This window comes from Equus caballus, chromosome 5 (assembly GCF_041296265.1).
Source record: "Equus caballus isolate H_3958 breed thoroughbred chromosome 5, TB-T2T, whole genome shotgun sequence".
In the NCBI taxonomy this organism is placed as follows: domain Eukaryota; kingdom Metazoa; phylum Chordata; class Mammalia; order Perissodactyla; family Equidae; genus Equus; species Equus caballus.
In genome coordinates, this window is record NC_091688.1 from 73,118,618 (window position 1) to 73,136,410 (window position 17,793).

Consider the following 17,793-nt stretch of genomic DNA (forward strand, 5'->3'; position numbering starts at 1 on the left):
TACACTCTATGTCAGGTTTAGAGAGAGTAATAACGAATATTCCTAAATAAATATTTTTGTACCTCCTATTACTAAGTACTGTGCTAGGCATGAAGGATAAAAGGATAAGACCCATTCAACACCACCAAGGCCCACGCAGTCTACAGAGGTGTTCTGCAAACAGACTGCAGAACAAGAACAGCATGTCATTCGTTATTCAGACAATTAAAAATGGATCACTATAGTTTTCTGTTGGAAAACAGAAAGACAGCCACTGATTGGGAGACAGAAATCTTTCTGGGGTGTAGGTTTTTCATTCCAGACTCCAATTAAATACATATAGATCTGCTCTTTAACTGTTACAAAATGCTAAATAACAGCGGCATTGATATATGGTAGGAAATTCACTATTTTGTTTTCTAGTGTCAGTGATGATTACCACCCAGGCTAGCCTGTGGAGGAAATGACTGAGCCCATCTCCAGAAATCACTTGCCTTGGTTGATTTTCACACATTCACCCTAGTGAGCATATGAATATGCAATTACACATATATTGCAATCAGAGTGATACTTCAAAATACATATTTGATCATGTAATTCCTCCGCTTTAAAAAACTTCCATGACTTCCCATGTCTTACAGAATATATCCAAAATCCTAAACTAAGACTAAAACACTGCATGGCATGCTTATCTCCATGGCCTCACTCTGGGTTATTCTTTCCCAGCTGCCTGAATTCTAGCTCTCAGAGCCTCCTTTCCCTTCTATCAAGATACCTCCAGCCTTGCAGCCTTTACACAGTTACTTCTTTGCCTGGAATGCTTTTGATCTCTTCCTTTTTGCCTTCTTAACTCCTATTGTCCTTTAGATCTTAGCAGCAAGATAATTTCCTCCAGGAGTCTTTCACTGATTTCCCAGGTCCCTCTGCTATAACAACCCCCTGTTTTTCCTTGATAGTGTTATTCACAGTAAATATTATATTTTTGTTTGATTACTTGACAAATATTCATCTCCCTAAGTCATCTGCAAGCTGCATGAGCATACAGTTCACTTCTATTTTGCTCACCATGACATTCTCATGTTTTTCATTGCACTTAGTATATTAGGCACATGTTATTTGTGATATGAGTAAATGGATGAAAAATGTAGGAATGTCACAGAACACTGAAATAAAATGATGAGACTTTATTATATGAGTCAATGTTTTATGTCCAGACATGTGGGTAATTAAGTACATTTTACATGCAATACATTTGATCAGCTAAATAACATACAATAGTGACAATGCAACTGAGGTCCCCTGGAAAGTGGACCCTGAGATAGAAATGTGCATGCAGGAAGTTTATTTATGTGGAAGTGCTGTCTGGATGAGGACCTGTGGGGGTGGAGGATAAAGCAGGATGGACAGAAGGAGAAGCTGAACTCTACTGCAACCCCAACAAATGTCTTAGATGATCCCTTGAGGGACCTCTGAAATTAGGAAGGCTCCTCAAAGATGTTTTGAATTGAGGCAAGTGCCAGGACTATATAGCCCCATATCAATCAATCATTGGATGTCCTCCACCCTGACCCTTAGGTGAACGGCTCTCTTTAGCCAGCGGCAATTTCCAGAGAGGGACTCAGCAGAGAGCTGTCACCCACCAACACTCCCAGTAGCTGTGAGAATGAGTACTTTGGACCTGAACAGGTGGGAAGGAAGGGTGGGTGGGGATCTGTGAGGTACATCACAGCATCCACTACAGATGACCAAAAGGAACAATGAATAATTTACACTAAGGTTCTGTCTCAATTCCAAATATGAATGCATTTAAAACTATGAAAGAGTAAAATTCCAGCCAGAAATGAAAGAGACAGCTTTAAATGCCAGCTGCTGGAATTATGGTAACTTTTGATTAGGAGAGAAAAGCAACAAGCCCAGGCAAAAGGCCTCAAGGTAACAAGGAAAATTCAGGGAATACTCATTCTGGAGGATATTTTTTCCCACACGCTTTAAATCAGGTAAGTTTATAAACCTCCTACTCACACTGCATTTTACCCCAAATCATTCATAGTCAACCATACACCAATGGTGTTTTCCCAGAATATGAGCATTAAAGAACATATCTTTAAATTTTTCATATTTAACTGACATTACTTGGCATTTGCAATTTATAAAATACTACTACATACACTTTGACATTTAACTCTCACAATAACCCCATTAAGTTAAGTCACTTACTCAAAATCTCTATCTGATGGTGTGTGTTTTTGAGCTTGCTAGTGGCTTAAGGTTTGTGAATGACAAGGACACTGTCTTTATTATACGTTGAATTATCACTAATGTCTATCACAGTGCCTGAAACAATAGCACTCAATAAATAATTGTTGAATAAATTTCTATGAGAGATTTGTAGTTTCTCTGAGTTATGTGTGCCTTTTACGGCATTACATAATATATATGCATGTATGCAGCACCCACATGTATGTGCGTGTGTGCACGCTTATATAGGATAAACAGTATATGTAGTTGAATAAATTATACCAAGTTTATTCCATAAAATAACAACTAATATACACATTATCTACATCATGGGTTTTTCGAGTAGGAATGCATACTAGAAATATTTGGGCCCAACTAATTTTTACTCATTATCCTTTTGGTCAGTTTGGATAGAGTTAATCTGGCCTTAGAAAATCAGATGGGGGAAAAATAAGTCTCATGATCAATCAAAGTCTCTGATTTTTTAGGAGAAAATCACCTTCCAAGGAATGTTTGAAAAAAATCACTTAATGCTAGACTGTAGGGGGAAATAAAAGCATAGGGAAATCTGAATTTTTATTGTGTTTCTAAATTTGTGGTACTGAATAACTTTTCAGAAATAAAAGATGACTCACAGGCCTTCCTTCTAAATATGGTGACAATAATAATAATAATATTCATTTGTGTAATGTAAACTACTAGGCAGAGATGCGTTTTGGGAAATTTGTATACTATTAGATGAGCCGTCTTTCCAAAGCCTACACAAAATTAATGTGGAACACCTGATATTTGACTGTGCTTCCAGATGGAGGGACAGCTTGACAAATGCCATCGTAATTTACAACTTTAAAAAGTGTGGTTTGAATGCATTTGCAGTGAGCTTTAAACAGCTTGGATTATTTACAGGTACAACTGTGTTTAATGTGGAATTTCAATGGATTTAAAATATTATTAGGTTCAATCACTGATCACGGAGTATAGGCGTGGCCTGTGAGCAATGTGATTAGATGCCTTAATTAAACATCTCAGAATAGGATGCATCTGTTTGGTGAGGTTAGGGGGATGGTGAAATATCACTTGAATTTTCTATTTGATTATTGAGTGTCACTGAAGAAGCTCTCACCTTTGGAAAGACGACACATTTTGGGTTTATCCTCTATGGTGGTTTAGGAGGATAATAATCACAGAAAACAAATACGGAAATAAAGTGTCTGTCTAACTCTTAAGGATAACTTGGACACCTGTACCCATAAAACAACTAAAGTATGGATTGCTAACTCATAAGATTTGTACTAGCGTGCAACCTAAAATAGTACATAAGTCCATATCTCTGGAGGTTAGGAAATAGAATATTGAAGATTTCTGGTTAAATTGAAGAATGAATCATATACATTATAATTATACATATCATATATATATGCATATATTTTTTCTCTCCTAAATATGTACATATATGTGTGTGTGTGTGTGTGTGTGTGTGTGTGTGTGAATTTATATACACATAAATTCTCTAAGAGGATATAGATCATTTTGGAGGTGGGTAAGGTACGGCTGTGGAGAGATGGAGGAACATCTGACTGGAACATTACTCCACGAAAAAGAAAGTAGTAACTTTGACACATTTTAACTAGAAAGTCACTGATAGATATTGCTATTTACTTCTCAAGATTAAGTGGAACCTTGAGAAGAATACATGGTAAAGTGGAAGTAAAGTGTCTAAAATGAACTGCTTAGTGCATAAACCAACTTCAGGAGCTACTGGGTTCATTCGATCACTAAGTATTCTGGGTCTCTTATGTTTCAGTCCTGGGCTAGGAACTGAGTATCCAGTAGACAACCAAGCCAGACATGGGCCCTTTCTTCCTGGAGATTCCATTCCAAATGGAAGACAGACATTAAACAAGTCACACTCAAATAAATATGCAAATAAAACTCGACAGAACTATGAAGAAAACAATAGGGTGTTATGAACGAACAACAGACACAGGATGGGTCTAATTTTGTTGGTGGTGGGGATGGGTTGGAGAGGCTTCCCTGAGACCTAAAAGACAGTAGAAGGGGAAGAAAAACCCAAACGGAGGACATGTGTAAAAGGAGAAAAGTGGTTGGAGGATGGGAAGATTACTTTGTGGTTGGAACATAACCAGTCATGGCAAGAGTGGTCCTAGGTGAGGCCGGAGAAGAGAAGGGCAGGTTATGCAGGGGTCACTGTGGAGTTTGTATTTTATTCTTACTACAATGGGAACCATTGAAGGATTTATACATTGTGTGTGTGTGTGTGTGTGTCAGAGCCAACTGATACTTTTCAAAGCTCAATCTGGAGTGGAAAAGGGTAAGAGTAGAAGCTGGAATAATGTAGCTTAAACATTGGTGGATGCAGTGAAGATGGAGAAATGAAGAAAGATGCCAAGATCTACTTAGATTGAATCTGGAGAGCTTGGGAATGGATTAAATGTGGAAGTGAGAAAGAGGGAGTCCAGGATGATTCCAAGGTTTCTATGTAACTTTTTAGTTTCTCTTAATAATACTATTTGATTAAAAAAAATGTATCCATCCCCTAGTGAATTCGGCAACCTGGAATGTAATCTGCTGGTTTATCTAGAGAAGCCTTCCTCAGCCACCCAAGGTAGTGAGCGCCGTTAATCTGTCCTGTCTCTCTGTCTTCCAAGCAGACATCACAGTCTCTCATTATTTTGCTTACTTGCTCACTTTGAGAATAATCTCCACGAGAGTGATGTGTCTTCTTGAAGACTAAGTCCAGAGCACCTAACAGCGTTTGGCACACTGAAAATGTTCCATAAATATTTGTTGAATGAAATGATGAATGAACTAATGATAGAATAAAGATAAAGAGGAAATACTTGACTCCAAGGAGCTCACAATGTAACCAAGAGGACTACGAAGTGTGATAAAAGCCTTACTAGAACTAAGCGGGAAACGTCATGGGACAAGAGAGGACAATGCGTCTATCTAACTGCGGGAGAGAGGAGCGAGATCCGGACTACAGATATACTCAAAGATGAGGTGACTATTTTCTGGATTGAGACCATCTCTAAATGAGATCGCTCCCCTCTCCCCAGCAATCCAGCAAGCTCTAGAACAAAACAGAAAGAGCAATTCTTCAAAAGAGTTTCACCTTTTAGAATAATTATTTTTTAAAGGAGCCGTTAAAATGAATTGTCCTGCAAAAATACAACCCTGACTTTGGACAACCTACAGCACTGACTACTTGCCGCTTCTGGCTGTAGAACGTTCGTTCGCCTCTCTCCCTCGCCTCCCTTGTCCCCTGCCCCGCCCCGGTCCCCGGGGCAACTCTCCGAGACCGTGCCGTCGCCTTCCCCTTGCAGCGCAGCGCCCCACAAGCCTATTTGTTGGGTGGATGGAGGAACACTGACTACCTCCTCCGCGAGGAGTTCCTGAAGATGCATTGGTCCATAAGACGATGTTTCTGCACCTCGCGGGGTTCTGCACCTTCGTGCGGGAGGCAAGAAAAAGAGCAGTTTGTCAGTGAGAGCGCCGACTGTTTTTCCCTTCAAGCCTGTGGGTTTCGCACATCTGGCCCCGCCTACCTAGCTCAGCCTTTAACAGTTTCTAGAGCAAAGGCCAGTCCCCCGAACGGGCGCCGTCTTCCGCCTTTCCTTCCGCCTGCAGCAGAAAAACAAGCCGCTGGGTTACGGGGGTAGGGGCGGGCCGGCGGCGAGGCCACGCTCCGGCCCCGCTCGGTCCCGGCTGCTTGTTGCCGGGCGCTCGGAGCCGCGGGCCGCGCTCAGCCCCGCCCCGGGGGCGTCTCCGCCCGCCCCGCCCCGCCCCGCCCCCGCGTCGCCGACCCTCCGCTTTCGATCGCCACGGGCGCTCGGGCCAGCTGTCGGTTCGGTCTCTGGCTGCAGCCTGAGGACGCAGGGAGGGTCTGTCTCTAGCAGACCGCAGACTATAGGCACTGCCATGGCCCCTGTGCTGAGCAAGGACCCGGCCGACATCGAGGTACTGACCGCGCGCCCGGTCGCCCGGGGTGGGAGGGGGCCCAGCTGGCGGGTGTCCGGGAGGCCGCCCGCTCCCCACCGAGCCGGGAAGGAGTGGGAGTCGCGGGAAACTTTGCTTCGGCGGGACGTTGGGGGGTGGGGGGGGCGGCGGAGGAGCGGGAGTGGGAGCCCCGCGGGGGCCAGGCCGGGAGAGAAGTGCAGGAGTCCCGCGAGTGGAAAGGCACCCTGTGGGTTGGGACCTGGCTGTTGACTTCAGAGAGGGGTCAGAGAAGCCTGTCCTGTTCTGCCCCGAATGGCAGGGACTGCAGAACTACGAGAGTTCGCGAGAGATGGCTTCGGAGGGGAGAAGTGCCGTTTCTCATCCGATCTGCCCCGCACCTTCCCCTCTGCCCCCGGTGTGCTTCTCAGGACACCTGTCTGCCGCCCCCACCTGCAGTAGCTGAATCCTGAATATTTGCAAAGGTGGAGTCTAGAAATAAAGGAGATCAGTGTGTCCGCTACAGCAGCCCCCGCTAGCGTAGTATTTCTTATGAAATAATGTAACATAGGGATGAATGGAATAAAGTATTGAGAACATGAATAATGCAGTGCCTTTAGAAAGACCTAACTGTTTTTCTTTTCTCAACAGTTTTTGATTCTCTGGTGCAGTCTGTTTCTGTAAAAATGTTATCTTTCTTCCTGTGAATAAGGTCCTACCTGAAATGACATGATCCTCTCCTTTGAGTTCTCCCTAGGACCTTTATGTAGGAGATGAGAAGGATTTAATTGTAAACAGTGATTTTAGACATACTAACCCAGTGTCAGCACTTCTGAGCTAAAATAAACTGCTTTTTAGGTTTTTTTGTTGTGTTTTGTTTGGGGCTTTTCTTTATTTGAGTCTCTTGGTAACGTGTGTGTATGCGCATGCGTGTATGTTTTCTTTAGAAATGACAATATGTTTTTTTTCCCTCGTTTCCTTTCAGTGGTTTAAGTAAAAGTTTAAAACCACCTGTTTGCAGAATAGCTGCTTTTGCCATGTTTTGCCTCTGTCATTGACTGAAGGAACTTTGTGTGCTGTTTGGGGGATGGTAGTACTGTTTTCTCCAGACTCCAATATTGGTTTGAAACATCCATTTTAGTAATAAGAGTCATAGTATACTGTGTGGACATCTCGGGTTAATTTACTTGTGGTTTTTCTTGTGGATTGTTTACTTTTTCATATTAAGCAATGTGATATACTTAACCCAATATTTATTCATGTGTGCTTAGGATAAAAGATACTTGATTTATGTCATTGTCTTTTTTGGTCCTTGTTATTTTGACTTAACCAAATCCTTTTTTTTCCTTTTTTTTACTAAGTCAAATAGCACACTTCAGACAGCATTCAGGCAGCACTGATTTCAGAGATATGAGTGTCAGAGGGCAGGTGGCTCTTGGCTTTTGAATTTCAGAATGGTATGTTATCTGCTAAACTGATTTCTTTCTCTGTATGTCTCTTGCAGTTGTCTTTGAAATCAGTTCTTAACCACATTACACTAAGGGAAAAGATGCCAGCGAAACATTAAATGACTGGCTTAATTTTGTGCATTGGTTTAGCCAAGACCATTTAAGAAGTCCATGCCCTCACACGTACTCACAATCTAACCTTAGTCTATGTGACCAGTCTGCCTGATATTACGTATAATCTAGAATAGTGGTATTCAGACTTTTTCAGCTTTTATGTAGTTCCTATATGCAACACACTTTACTCAGTCACATCTTTCATCACACCCAGTACCTTACTTTTTTCTCGAAGTAGTACCCATGATTCATGAGCTAGAGTGCCATGAAAGAATGTGAAATTAATCATTAAAATATAATACAGTGAGGAAAAATATGTTAAGCCTAGAAAAATACATTATGCCTAGAAAAATCCATTTGAACATAGGTGTCTCAGCTGATTGTATTGAGTCACCAAAGTTCATTTTTGTTTGAAGACTTAGAATGAATTATGAAAGCTCAGTTTTCTATCAAATTTGAATGTGTACATTTGATTTGCCTTCCTTGGATGAATTCATTAGAATCATTGTCTAGAGATTGGTCTCATTGTAACCTTTGTCTTAGTCTAAAATGTGTGGAGAAGCAAGTAATCTTAAAAAAAAAAAAATTATTGGGGCCCCTGCGTGGCAGAATGGTTAAGTTCATGCATTCTGCTTCTGTGGCCCAGGGTTTCCTGGTTCAGGTCCTGGGCATGGACCTCAAGCCATGCTGAGATGGTGACTCACATAGCAGACCAGAAGGACCTACAGCTAGAATATACGACTGTGTTGGGGGGGCTTTGGGGAGAAGAAGGAAAAAAGAAAAAAAAAAGATTGGCACCAGATGTTAGCGCAGGTGCCAATCTTTAAAAAAAAAATTATTGGTATGAAACAGAGTACATGTTCACTTGATAGATGTGAAAAGAACAGAAGGTGATGGTGACAACCCACTATAATAGTGATTTAATTTTCCCGTAAGCTACCCACAGAACCTCAGGTGTCAGTGAAGCAGCGGAGAAACCTCTTTGTTTCTGAGTAAAAAAGTTATTGAGGTATACAGTGTTGCTTTGTGTACTCATTCCATAATTTCTAGCCTCAATCCAATAGCACATCGGAGTTTGAAGGGTTGGGAACCTGAAAAACGATAAAAAGGTCACCAGACTCCAAAAGTGGAGTATCCCCGGGTTGGAAGATAGGCATAGCAACAGTGCGTTAGTAGATAATTAGGCAGTAGAACCTAGCTCATGTACTCAAATGTTGTTGTCATTATATTAGTGGCAGAAGTTGAATGAAAAGTCAAGTTTTTTGCCAGACACATAAATGTGGTTCAGAACCTGGGATCTTGGGCAAACTGCCTCGGACTGAGGTTTCATTGCACTCCTTTTTAGCTGTGTGACTTTAGGCAAGTTACCTCACTTCTTTGAGTCATATTTGCATAATCTGTTAACTAAGGAAAATAATAATAGAAAAGATAATAAACAAATGCCACAGGTTGACATCTTCTTGTCAGGAAAAGACAAAAACGTGTGAAAAAATAAAGATATAGTAAAAATATCTTATCAGGAAAATCACTGCCAATGAAATAATTAATATTCTAAAGTTCATTAACGGCAGCTATATACTTTTTAGAGTTATTTTACTTTGTGGTCTTAGTCTTTGGATACAGCTGAATTTTGTCAAGGATGACTTTTGAATATGACTTTTGAAGGTTTCAAAGAAGGTGAATATGAGACATTGATCACTTTCTATGATCCCAACAGTGCTTTCACAGTACTTCATTTAGTTTGAATTGATAACCAGTATAATGTCAATAACTGCACATTTAAAAGGAAGTAAGAATGATTTTGTAAGAATTCACTTTTGTTCAGTGTCTTGTTCCCCTCCACTGACGTGGATAATTGAGAATATGCTCTACAGGTATAGCCAAAGGGAAATGTACGCAGTCGCAGCCAGCTTTTAACTCTTTGAATACTAATAATTTTGGTAAATGTTTACAGACAAACTAAATTGCTACCTGCCACTCTACTGCTTCTGCAATCACAAGTCAAGGTCCATTCCCTTGAATTATCAGTTAATGAGTAATAAAGGGTTATAAACTCATTTCAAATTTATCCAGAATAAAAAAGGGATTTCAATCCATTGTCCACAAAAATCACAATACATTTCAAGTCCAATGGAGATAGTTTCTGAATTACTGATACTATGACTTCTGTTCATTTGAGAAGGTAATTGAGAATTTTCTGTGTGTATTAGTTAAGAAAATAAGATACTGAAATGATAGATTTGGAAAATGGGAGTATAATGGAAACAACTTGGAGAAAGGAAATTTTAAGGAGCGTTTTGAAAAAAGAAAGACATGGGTTGTGCATTGGTGGAGATGGCAAAGGATCCTTCAGAATACTCTTTATCATAACTGCTTTTGCCCCTAGGGAGGGAGAAAGGGTCATGGATCCAAAGGCATGCAACCAAATAAGGGTTCAGCTTTGCAGAAGCTATCGGTTATTTATTTGTTTATTGAAATTTACATATTTTTTACTCAGTGTATAAATAACAATCCTTTCTTGTCTCCTCCCTGGTATTGATTGGGCCCCACAGATCTATGGAAATGCTACCTTGACTTGCTAAAGCTTTTAAAGCTTGTTTGTTTTTTTTACTTTTACATTTTTTAATTTTAAACCTATTTTGTGAGTTTGAATTGTTAAAAATATACTGTACTTTAAGCTGTCCCCTGGACCATGCTTGGTTTTACTTTAATGCCTTTCTCCTTTCTGAGGAATTTAGCTGGGCAACAGAAATGGGTACGATTACGTGATTTGGAGAGTTACTTCGTTCCAGTGACAGATCTTTGTAGTTTTAAGGTACTACACATTTCTTTAGTTAAACATGGTCATATATATGTATTGGTACAGTTAAAAAAAATTTCTACCTCTGGCACATGAATTCAGAACTAGTGTCAGTAGTTTAATTAAAAACTGTGAGATTAATGACTAATGATGAGTCTATCACTAGGGAGAATTTTAGATTGCATCTGCTTAATCATAGCAGATAGCGTTGACTGATTGCTTAATTGTAAAAATGTTCTTGAATTCAGTAACCTCCTCTCGTACATTCTGGAAGAAAAATCCAGTTTTGGGAAGCTGAGTGTTAACAGTAAGAAATTAATAAGAATGCCAACAAAATCTAGAGTCAAAATGCTGAGATAATTGAATGATCTTTAAGCAATTGTATCTTTTCTTAACAATTTTGAATATTTGAATACAGCATTTTACCAAACTCTCTGTATAAACAGGCAACAATACAAGAGCTGAAAAATAGACACTAGTTAAGGTAAACATGTCTGGTCACTGTGGCAGAATTGTAATAATTAGCATAAATTTAAGTTACAAGGTTAGAAACACTAAAATTAAAGACAATGAGACTGAAAAAAATTGTCATAAAATAATATGACAAAGAAAATCTGATGAGAGATTTGGTGTAGGCTAGGCTTCAATGCAGCAAAAGAGGAGATTGAAAAGTAGGATTGGCCAATTTATTTTTCTGCCTCTTAGCTATGTGGACACAATTGAGAAATATGTAGCAGAAACCTTCAGTCCTTAAAAGTGTAAAGAAAACTCTATGTCCTTTATCCTCTATCTTAATTCAAAAACATTTAATAAAGCATCCTAAGATTATAAATTTATCTAAATCAGGATTTTGATTTTCAAATGTGACGTGTTTACCTTCTAGGCTTCATTTGCTCTTAATCCTCCAAATCAAGACAGAAGGTGTTTTTTGGCCTTAAACATCAATAGTGTGGGTGTTCACAGATATCCTGGAGCCAATTATACTACTGCGATAACTCTTAATAGGATTATGTCTTTCCTGTGGCTTATAATTATTACTGCTTCCATTGATTTTAATTAAAATGTTACACTAGTAGATATGAAACATCTGCATTTAACTCAGTGTATAGCTTTCCTTTTAGACTTCACCACAGATACCTATTTATTGATGTTAGGAACTAAGTAGTTTTGTGTAAAGTTATTTACTTTCTGTTTCACAAAATTAAGCTTTATTTCATGGTTAGTTAAAAAAAACCCATTATGTTAAAATATAATGGTTCAAATCCTGACTCTGTTATTTTTTTATTTGTGTGATTGCAGTCAAGTTCTTTCCTGGACTGTTGTTTCTTCTTTTGTAAATTGGATTTAATCTTAATTATTTCATGCAATAGCTGTAAGGATTAATTGGAGTCATGTACATGTAATGCCTCAAATAGATCTGTCACATAAAATATATGCTTTTTTAGTTATTTTAAATATTTTTATTGCATATTTCATGTGCGTTATGTAAAAGTCACTTGACGTTCTTCAACTCCAAGAATCAACTAGTGGTATTGAAGTCTGTTAAAATATGTGAGGGAGGAAAGAGTTAATAAAATTAAAAGAATTATGAGGGGGGCTCGTTATAGATTCAAAAATGTTGCAAATGTGTCTTATGAGAAAGTTGCTGAATACTATTTGTCAGTATTACCAATCAAATGGGGGAGTTTCTGAATTCAGGTCAAATTAAAAAGACCCACTTCATTTTGCTTTTTATTTCTATTTTAAAAATATTTTTAATACCCATTGTAATGCCAGCCCTCTAGTTTAAGCTGCAGGAGATTCGAAGGAGGTATGTGGCATAGGCTCTGTCTGTACAGGATTATCCCCATCGAATACACAGGAGAATAAGATTCAGATCCAGGGCTGATCCCCGCCTCCCCACCCCCGAACCGTTTCTGCTTTATTGCAGTGTACTTATGGAATGAGTCTTTAATGTTTGAGGGTTTTTGAGACTAGATCAGGGCCAATGCATTGGTGACATGTTTCCTTGGCATTCTCAAGGATATTTAGAAGGGATTTGGTGTTAGCCTTTTCTGAAAAGCAATCCATATACAATTACTAAAAAAGAAACAGCTCAGGTGTCTCTTTGTACAAACTGGGCTGAGCTTTTAGTTTCTCTAAGCAAGTGTATTAGTTTCAAAGAAAGTTTTTTCTAGACTTCTAAGCATCCCTGCACCCACTGTTTGTTCATTAATAATTTTTTTAACTTTTTTAAGGAGGGAGTTGGAGATCAACCTATTTTGCACCAGGAAAAGATAAAGCATGCCCTTTCTGAAAGATGACTCCGATAATAAACTTTTTATGCTGGGTTATAATAATTTTCTTCCTTGAGATTTTCAGCTTGGTTGTGTAATAGCATTCTCACTATCCTCTACCTCTGTCATAATAATTAAAGAGACAATCTGCGTCCCTACCTCCCAGGTGCTTGGAAATTGATATTATGAGTGCTTATGAATGTCCCCTTGAGGCACTCCTGACTGGGCCACTTTGAAGAAAAATCTCTTCATCAATAATGAAGCCCTGAGGGCCACTTCTCAGGGGACTCACACAAAATTACATGTCAACTGCAGGCCTGATTTATACAGATGGTGCTCGTGGATGGAGCCCTGACCACACCTCCCCCTCCTCCGGTATTTTATTACCCGCCACTCTCTGCTGATCCTCACCACTTACCCCCCTCAACTTTCATTCTCTCCCAAAACATCAGCCCCCAATTTTCAACCTGTTTTACCTGCCCACGATTGACTCATCTAAGTAGATTGTTTTGCTAATCTTTGCAAAATCCTTTGAATGGTATTAAAAATTGACTCTGGTAGCAAGTTAAAACTTGAAAAATGTTAAGTCAGTATGTCTAATGTAAAGGCCATGTGAAAATCTTCAGCAAAACAATAGAAGAGAATGTGTGTTTACTGTGTGTTAGTTAAAATAAGCGTCCTGGGATAGGGGACGGGCCTGGGGGTATTTTTGCTCTATGTGTTGGATCCCGTGCTCCCTGATCTTGTGGAAATCATTCAGCCGCTGTGAAGAGATTGCTGATTCCTCAATGAGTTTGCTATTGATCAGTCTTTTAAGGATGGTTTGTAATAAAATACGGCACTGGTGAAATTGTTTGGAAATGTGACCTGCTGAGTGATCATATTAAGGAAATGCAGAGGTGGTGTTGTCATAGCTACTCTATTTTACGTGCTAGGTAGGATTAAGTGTACATTTATACCAGCTATATGGATTTGATAGATTTATTCACCTGATTTTTTAACTTTCTTCATGCTTGCCTGCCTCCTTTCTTTTCTTTTTTAATCAAATGAGTGAGCTAAATCTAAATCTCTCCTGTGCACACAGAAAAAGTCCAATCCTACTTTGTGTGGCTGGAGTTCTGTGAGGGTGATCTGGAATTAATAGGTTAATATTTTGTGTCTTTTAGATAATGCCATCTTTAACCAGAAATTAAGACCAGAGATTCCAAAAAGGAGATTGGGCTCTCTAAGACAATTTGTCCAGGATGTTTGTTGATTGATAACTGTCAGTGGAAACTAGAGTACAAATGGTGGGGTCCCCACCCCCACAGGGGATTCAAGTCACTTTTCTCTGGCTCCTTGCACCACAATAACTTCAAAGCTTGGGGACCTTCTTTCAGATATTCTTCCATGACACATATTGGGCAGTGCTTGGGTAAAATGTTTGAAATCCTCCATAATTCTTAGAAGAAGGGCATTCACTTCTCCTCATAGATCTAGGGTTAAGGTTTGACAGCTTTCACAGCAAAACACTCTTTTTCTTTTGGCTTAACCTTCATTAAACTTTTTTTCATTCCTCTGATTTAATTTTTAATTATTTTTTATGATCATTACAGAAGATTTAAAAGATGCAAAAAAAGGTGAAAAGAAGACCCCAAACATATAGTGATACCACCCACACAGCCATGCTGATATTGACTTAGTACGTTTTTTTCCTATGCATGAGAGTTTTTTCCCTAAATAGTTTTAATCATATCCAGTTTTACATTTGCCTTCTTATTCTGTCTATTTCACCACATTCTTGCTAACTTTTAAAATAGTTTTAAATAGCAGCGTGAGATTCCATGGCAGTGGAGATAACAAAATTTGTTCAAGCCTCCCCTGTATTATCAGATGTTTGCTTTGTTTTTATTACTAGTTATTAAGAATAATGCTTCCATAATTTTTTTTTGTTTTGCTTAAAACATTGTATGGTAAATACACTTGAGCAGGTTGGTTTCAATAATATAGAGTGCATTTCAGTTCTCTTCTACCCGACATGATTCAACTGAATTGTGTCTTTTAAAAAGTGTTTTTAAAAAGGGAAAGGGGCCCATTATTAGTGGCAGAGATAGAAAGGACAAAATGAAATTGGAACCAGTTACCTGTTTACCTCTTCCTCCCACCACGGATACAAGCTCAGAACGCTCAGGCATCTGGATGTAGTTTCCCTTGATATGGATGTGATTTTGTTTGGACTCGGTGCTGATGTGATGCTTCCTTCTAGATCACGGCTTGACTGCCTGAAGGTTCCTTATTTTTTCTGCCCTGAGAACAGGAAGAGTAAGGTTAGGTCTCAGATTGTTATCTTGAATGGATAAATCTCAGATTTTTATCTTGAATGAATAAATGTAACACCAACTGCAGGTGTCCAACTGTGTGACCAAGGATGGAAGCTTTTATACTATATCCCCCTTTCCCCCCAAACCACTCTGGCAGAACAGATTCTCAAAGGATTCTTTCAACCTTGACCTTTACATTAGAAGTATGAGTGGGTGTGTGTGTGTGTACACTCATGCAAAAGCACATGTGTGTGTACAATTTTTTTCTTTTTCTTTTCCTTATGGTACTCAGGAAGAGGAGAGAGATGATGAGTGTAGCTACTTTTGACCCAACAGATTTTTCTCACAGTGACAATTTAGTAAAGTGAAACATTCTTCTGTATTAGGTTCATTACCAAAAATAACTTTTTTGGTGGGCGAAAGATGAGGAAGAGTGGCCCCGAGCTAGCATCCATGCCAATCTTCCTCTATTTTATATGGGATGCATGGTTTGATGAGCGGTGTGTAGGTCCACGCCTGGGATCTGAACCCACGAACCCTGGGCCGCTGAAGCAGGGTGTGCGAACTTAACCACTATGCAACCAGGCTGGCTCCTAAAGTAACTTGATTCATGCTGTAATTTAAAGATCAGATTTACTTGCATCCTGAACTCTGAACATTGCTATGCTTAAGCCTCTGTCTTTTTTGAAAGAGACAAAAACATTTGCAGAAAAAAATTCTTATATGGTTCGTGACAATTACAGCCCATCAGCTCATCACCCCAAGACACGCCTATAGGGGTGGCTGATGAGTCAAGTAGGTCTGTGCCTGGGATCTGACCCCACAAACCTGGGCCACCGAAGCGGAGTTTGGGCAACTATAACCACTTGGCCACAGGGCCAGCCCCAATATTTTACATTTTTTAAGAAACAATTCTGTGAAAATTCCTGTCTGATTGGTTTACTTTGCATTTGTTTGAATATTGGTAAGTTTGAATATTTTTTCCATGTTTTAAAATAGTTTGGATTTTCTTTTAAACAAATTATTTTAACAGGATTTTAATGTGAGAGTAAAATAAGAGAAAAAGATATAAGAAAATTAGAAATATAGATTTTAAGAAAATTAGATGCTAATAATTATAAAATCACAACAAAATCAGTACTATTTTGGAAACATAGAATCCACTAAAACTAACTTCAGATAAATTCAGAAACAGCAATACATCAGTAGACATGATCTATTCTAATCATTACTGATAATATGTAATGAGTGATTATTATTTATTTTAACTGTAATGAAAGTGTAGCATAGATTAGTGGCTGAGAGTATAGTTTCTGGAATTAGAGTGCTAATGTTCATATCTTAGCTCTGCCATTTACTAGTTTTTGACGTTGGCAAATGAGTTAAAATTTTGTATGTTTCAATTTCCGCATCTGTACAATGGGGCAGTAATAATACCTATATCATAGGATCATTGTATGTTTGAAGAAAATACTACATATTCATCATTTTTAATAGTTCCACCACATAACAAGTGGGCAGTAATGTTAGGTGTTAAAATATTAATAATGGCTACCAATTACTATTTTGACTCCAATGGCCTTTCCATCTCTTTGATGATATGCTATTTTGATGTTTTAAAAACACATAAATTTACTGTACTTTTTCTTTTGTTCATTCACTAATATTTACTATTTCTTATTATGTGCTAGGCACTGGTCTAGATTTTGGAAACAGAGTGCAAACAAGACAAAAGGTTTCTGCTCTCAATAACAGTGCATTACAGTAAGGGAAAAATAGGCAGTAAAAAAAAGTAAATGTACAGTAGTTTCAGATAGTATTATGAGATTTGGTAAAAGTAAACCAGAATAATGTGATGCAGAATGACTGGTAAGGAAGGTCTCCTTTATATGTGGCAGTCAGAGAAGTCCTCCATGTAGAGGTGACATTTGAACTGAAACCTGAAAAACAAGGTGGAGTCTGACATGGCTTTTGAGGAAAAAAGAAAGCAAATCAAATAGGTGGGATTGAATTTAGTATAGGGAGCAAAAAGAAGTGACAGGTGTAGGGGAGATCCAATGTTGTATTTAATGGCATTAAGTTTGAAATCTTTATTCGATACCAAAGTAAACATATCGAGTAGGCGGGTGGAAATAAGCATCTGGAGGTCAATAGAGAAGTCATAGCTAGAGGTGGAAACTGAGGAACTATTGATATAAAGATGGTGTTTAATGTCTTGGGGCTGAGTAAGATCATTTAGAGACAGCGTAGCTAAATAGCAGGCTGGGGGGATTTAGGCATTGAGAAGAGGAGAAAGTGGCCCAGGAGTCTCTGGTATCACAGAAACCAAGGAAGGAGTAAGGATGTGTTATAGTCAACTCTCTTCATTGCTGTTGAGAGGCTAAGATGAGGGTGTAGAAGATTCCTTTTAGTTTGTTCCCATGGAGAAATTGTGAGCTTGACAAAGCTAGCTTGGAGAAAGAAGCCCAATAAGAATGGCTTGAGAGGAGAACAAGATATAAGGAAGTGAGGCAATGACATTAGAAAACTCTGGGGGAAAGTTTTGCTGTAAAGACAAACACAGAAATAGAGAAGTAGCTAGAGACGGCTAATAGAGCATGTACATAAGTTGATGCAGAGAGCCAGTAGAAAGAGACACTAGTGTTGAGGGACACAGAGGGCATGATTACCTGTATAAAAGG

General features: G+C 38.9%; 1 protein-coding gene across 2 annotated transcripts in view; it reads left to right on the forward strand.

Moving 5' to 3' along the window:
* The first annotated feature begins 5,831 nt into the window (after positions 1 to 5,831).
* Positions 5,832 to 17,793, forward strand: part of DPYD (dihydropyrimidine dehydrogenase) — a 768,719-nt gene continuing 756,757 nt past the window's right edge. Inside the window, exon 1 of one of the 2 annotated variants that reach the window (XM_023641574.2) lies at positions 5,832 to 6,198. In XM_023641574.2, coding sequence (XP_023497342.2) covers positions 6,160 to 6,198 — 39 coding nt within the window. In that variant the 5' untranslated portion in view covers positions 5,832 to 6,159. The remainder of the gene's footprint in view (positions 6,199 to 17,793) is intronic. The other variant, XM_023641571.2, reaches the window with a different exon arrangement.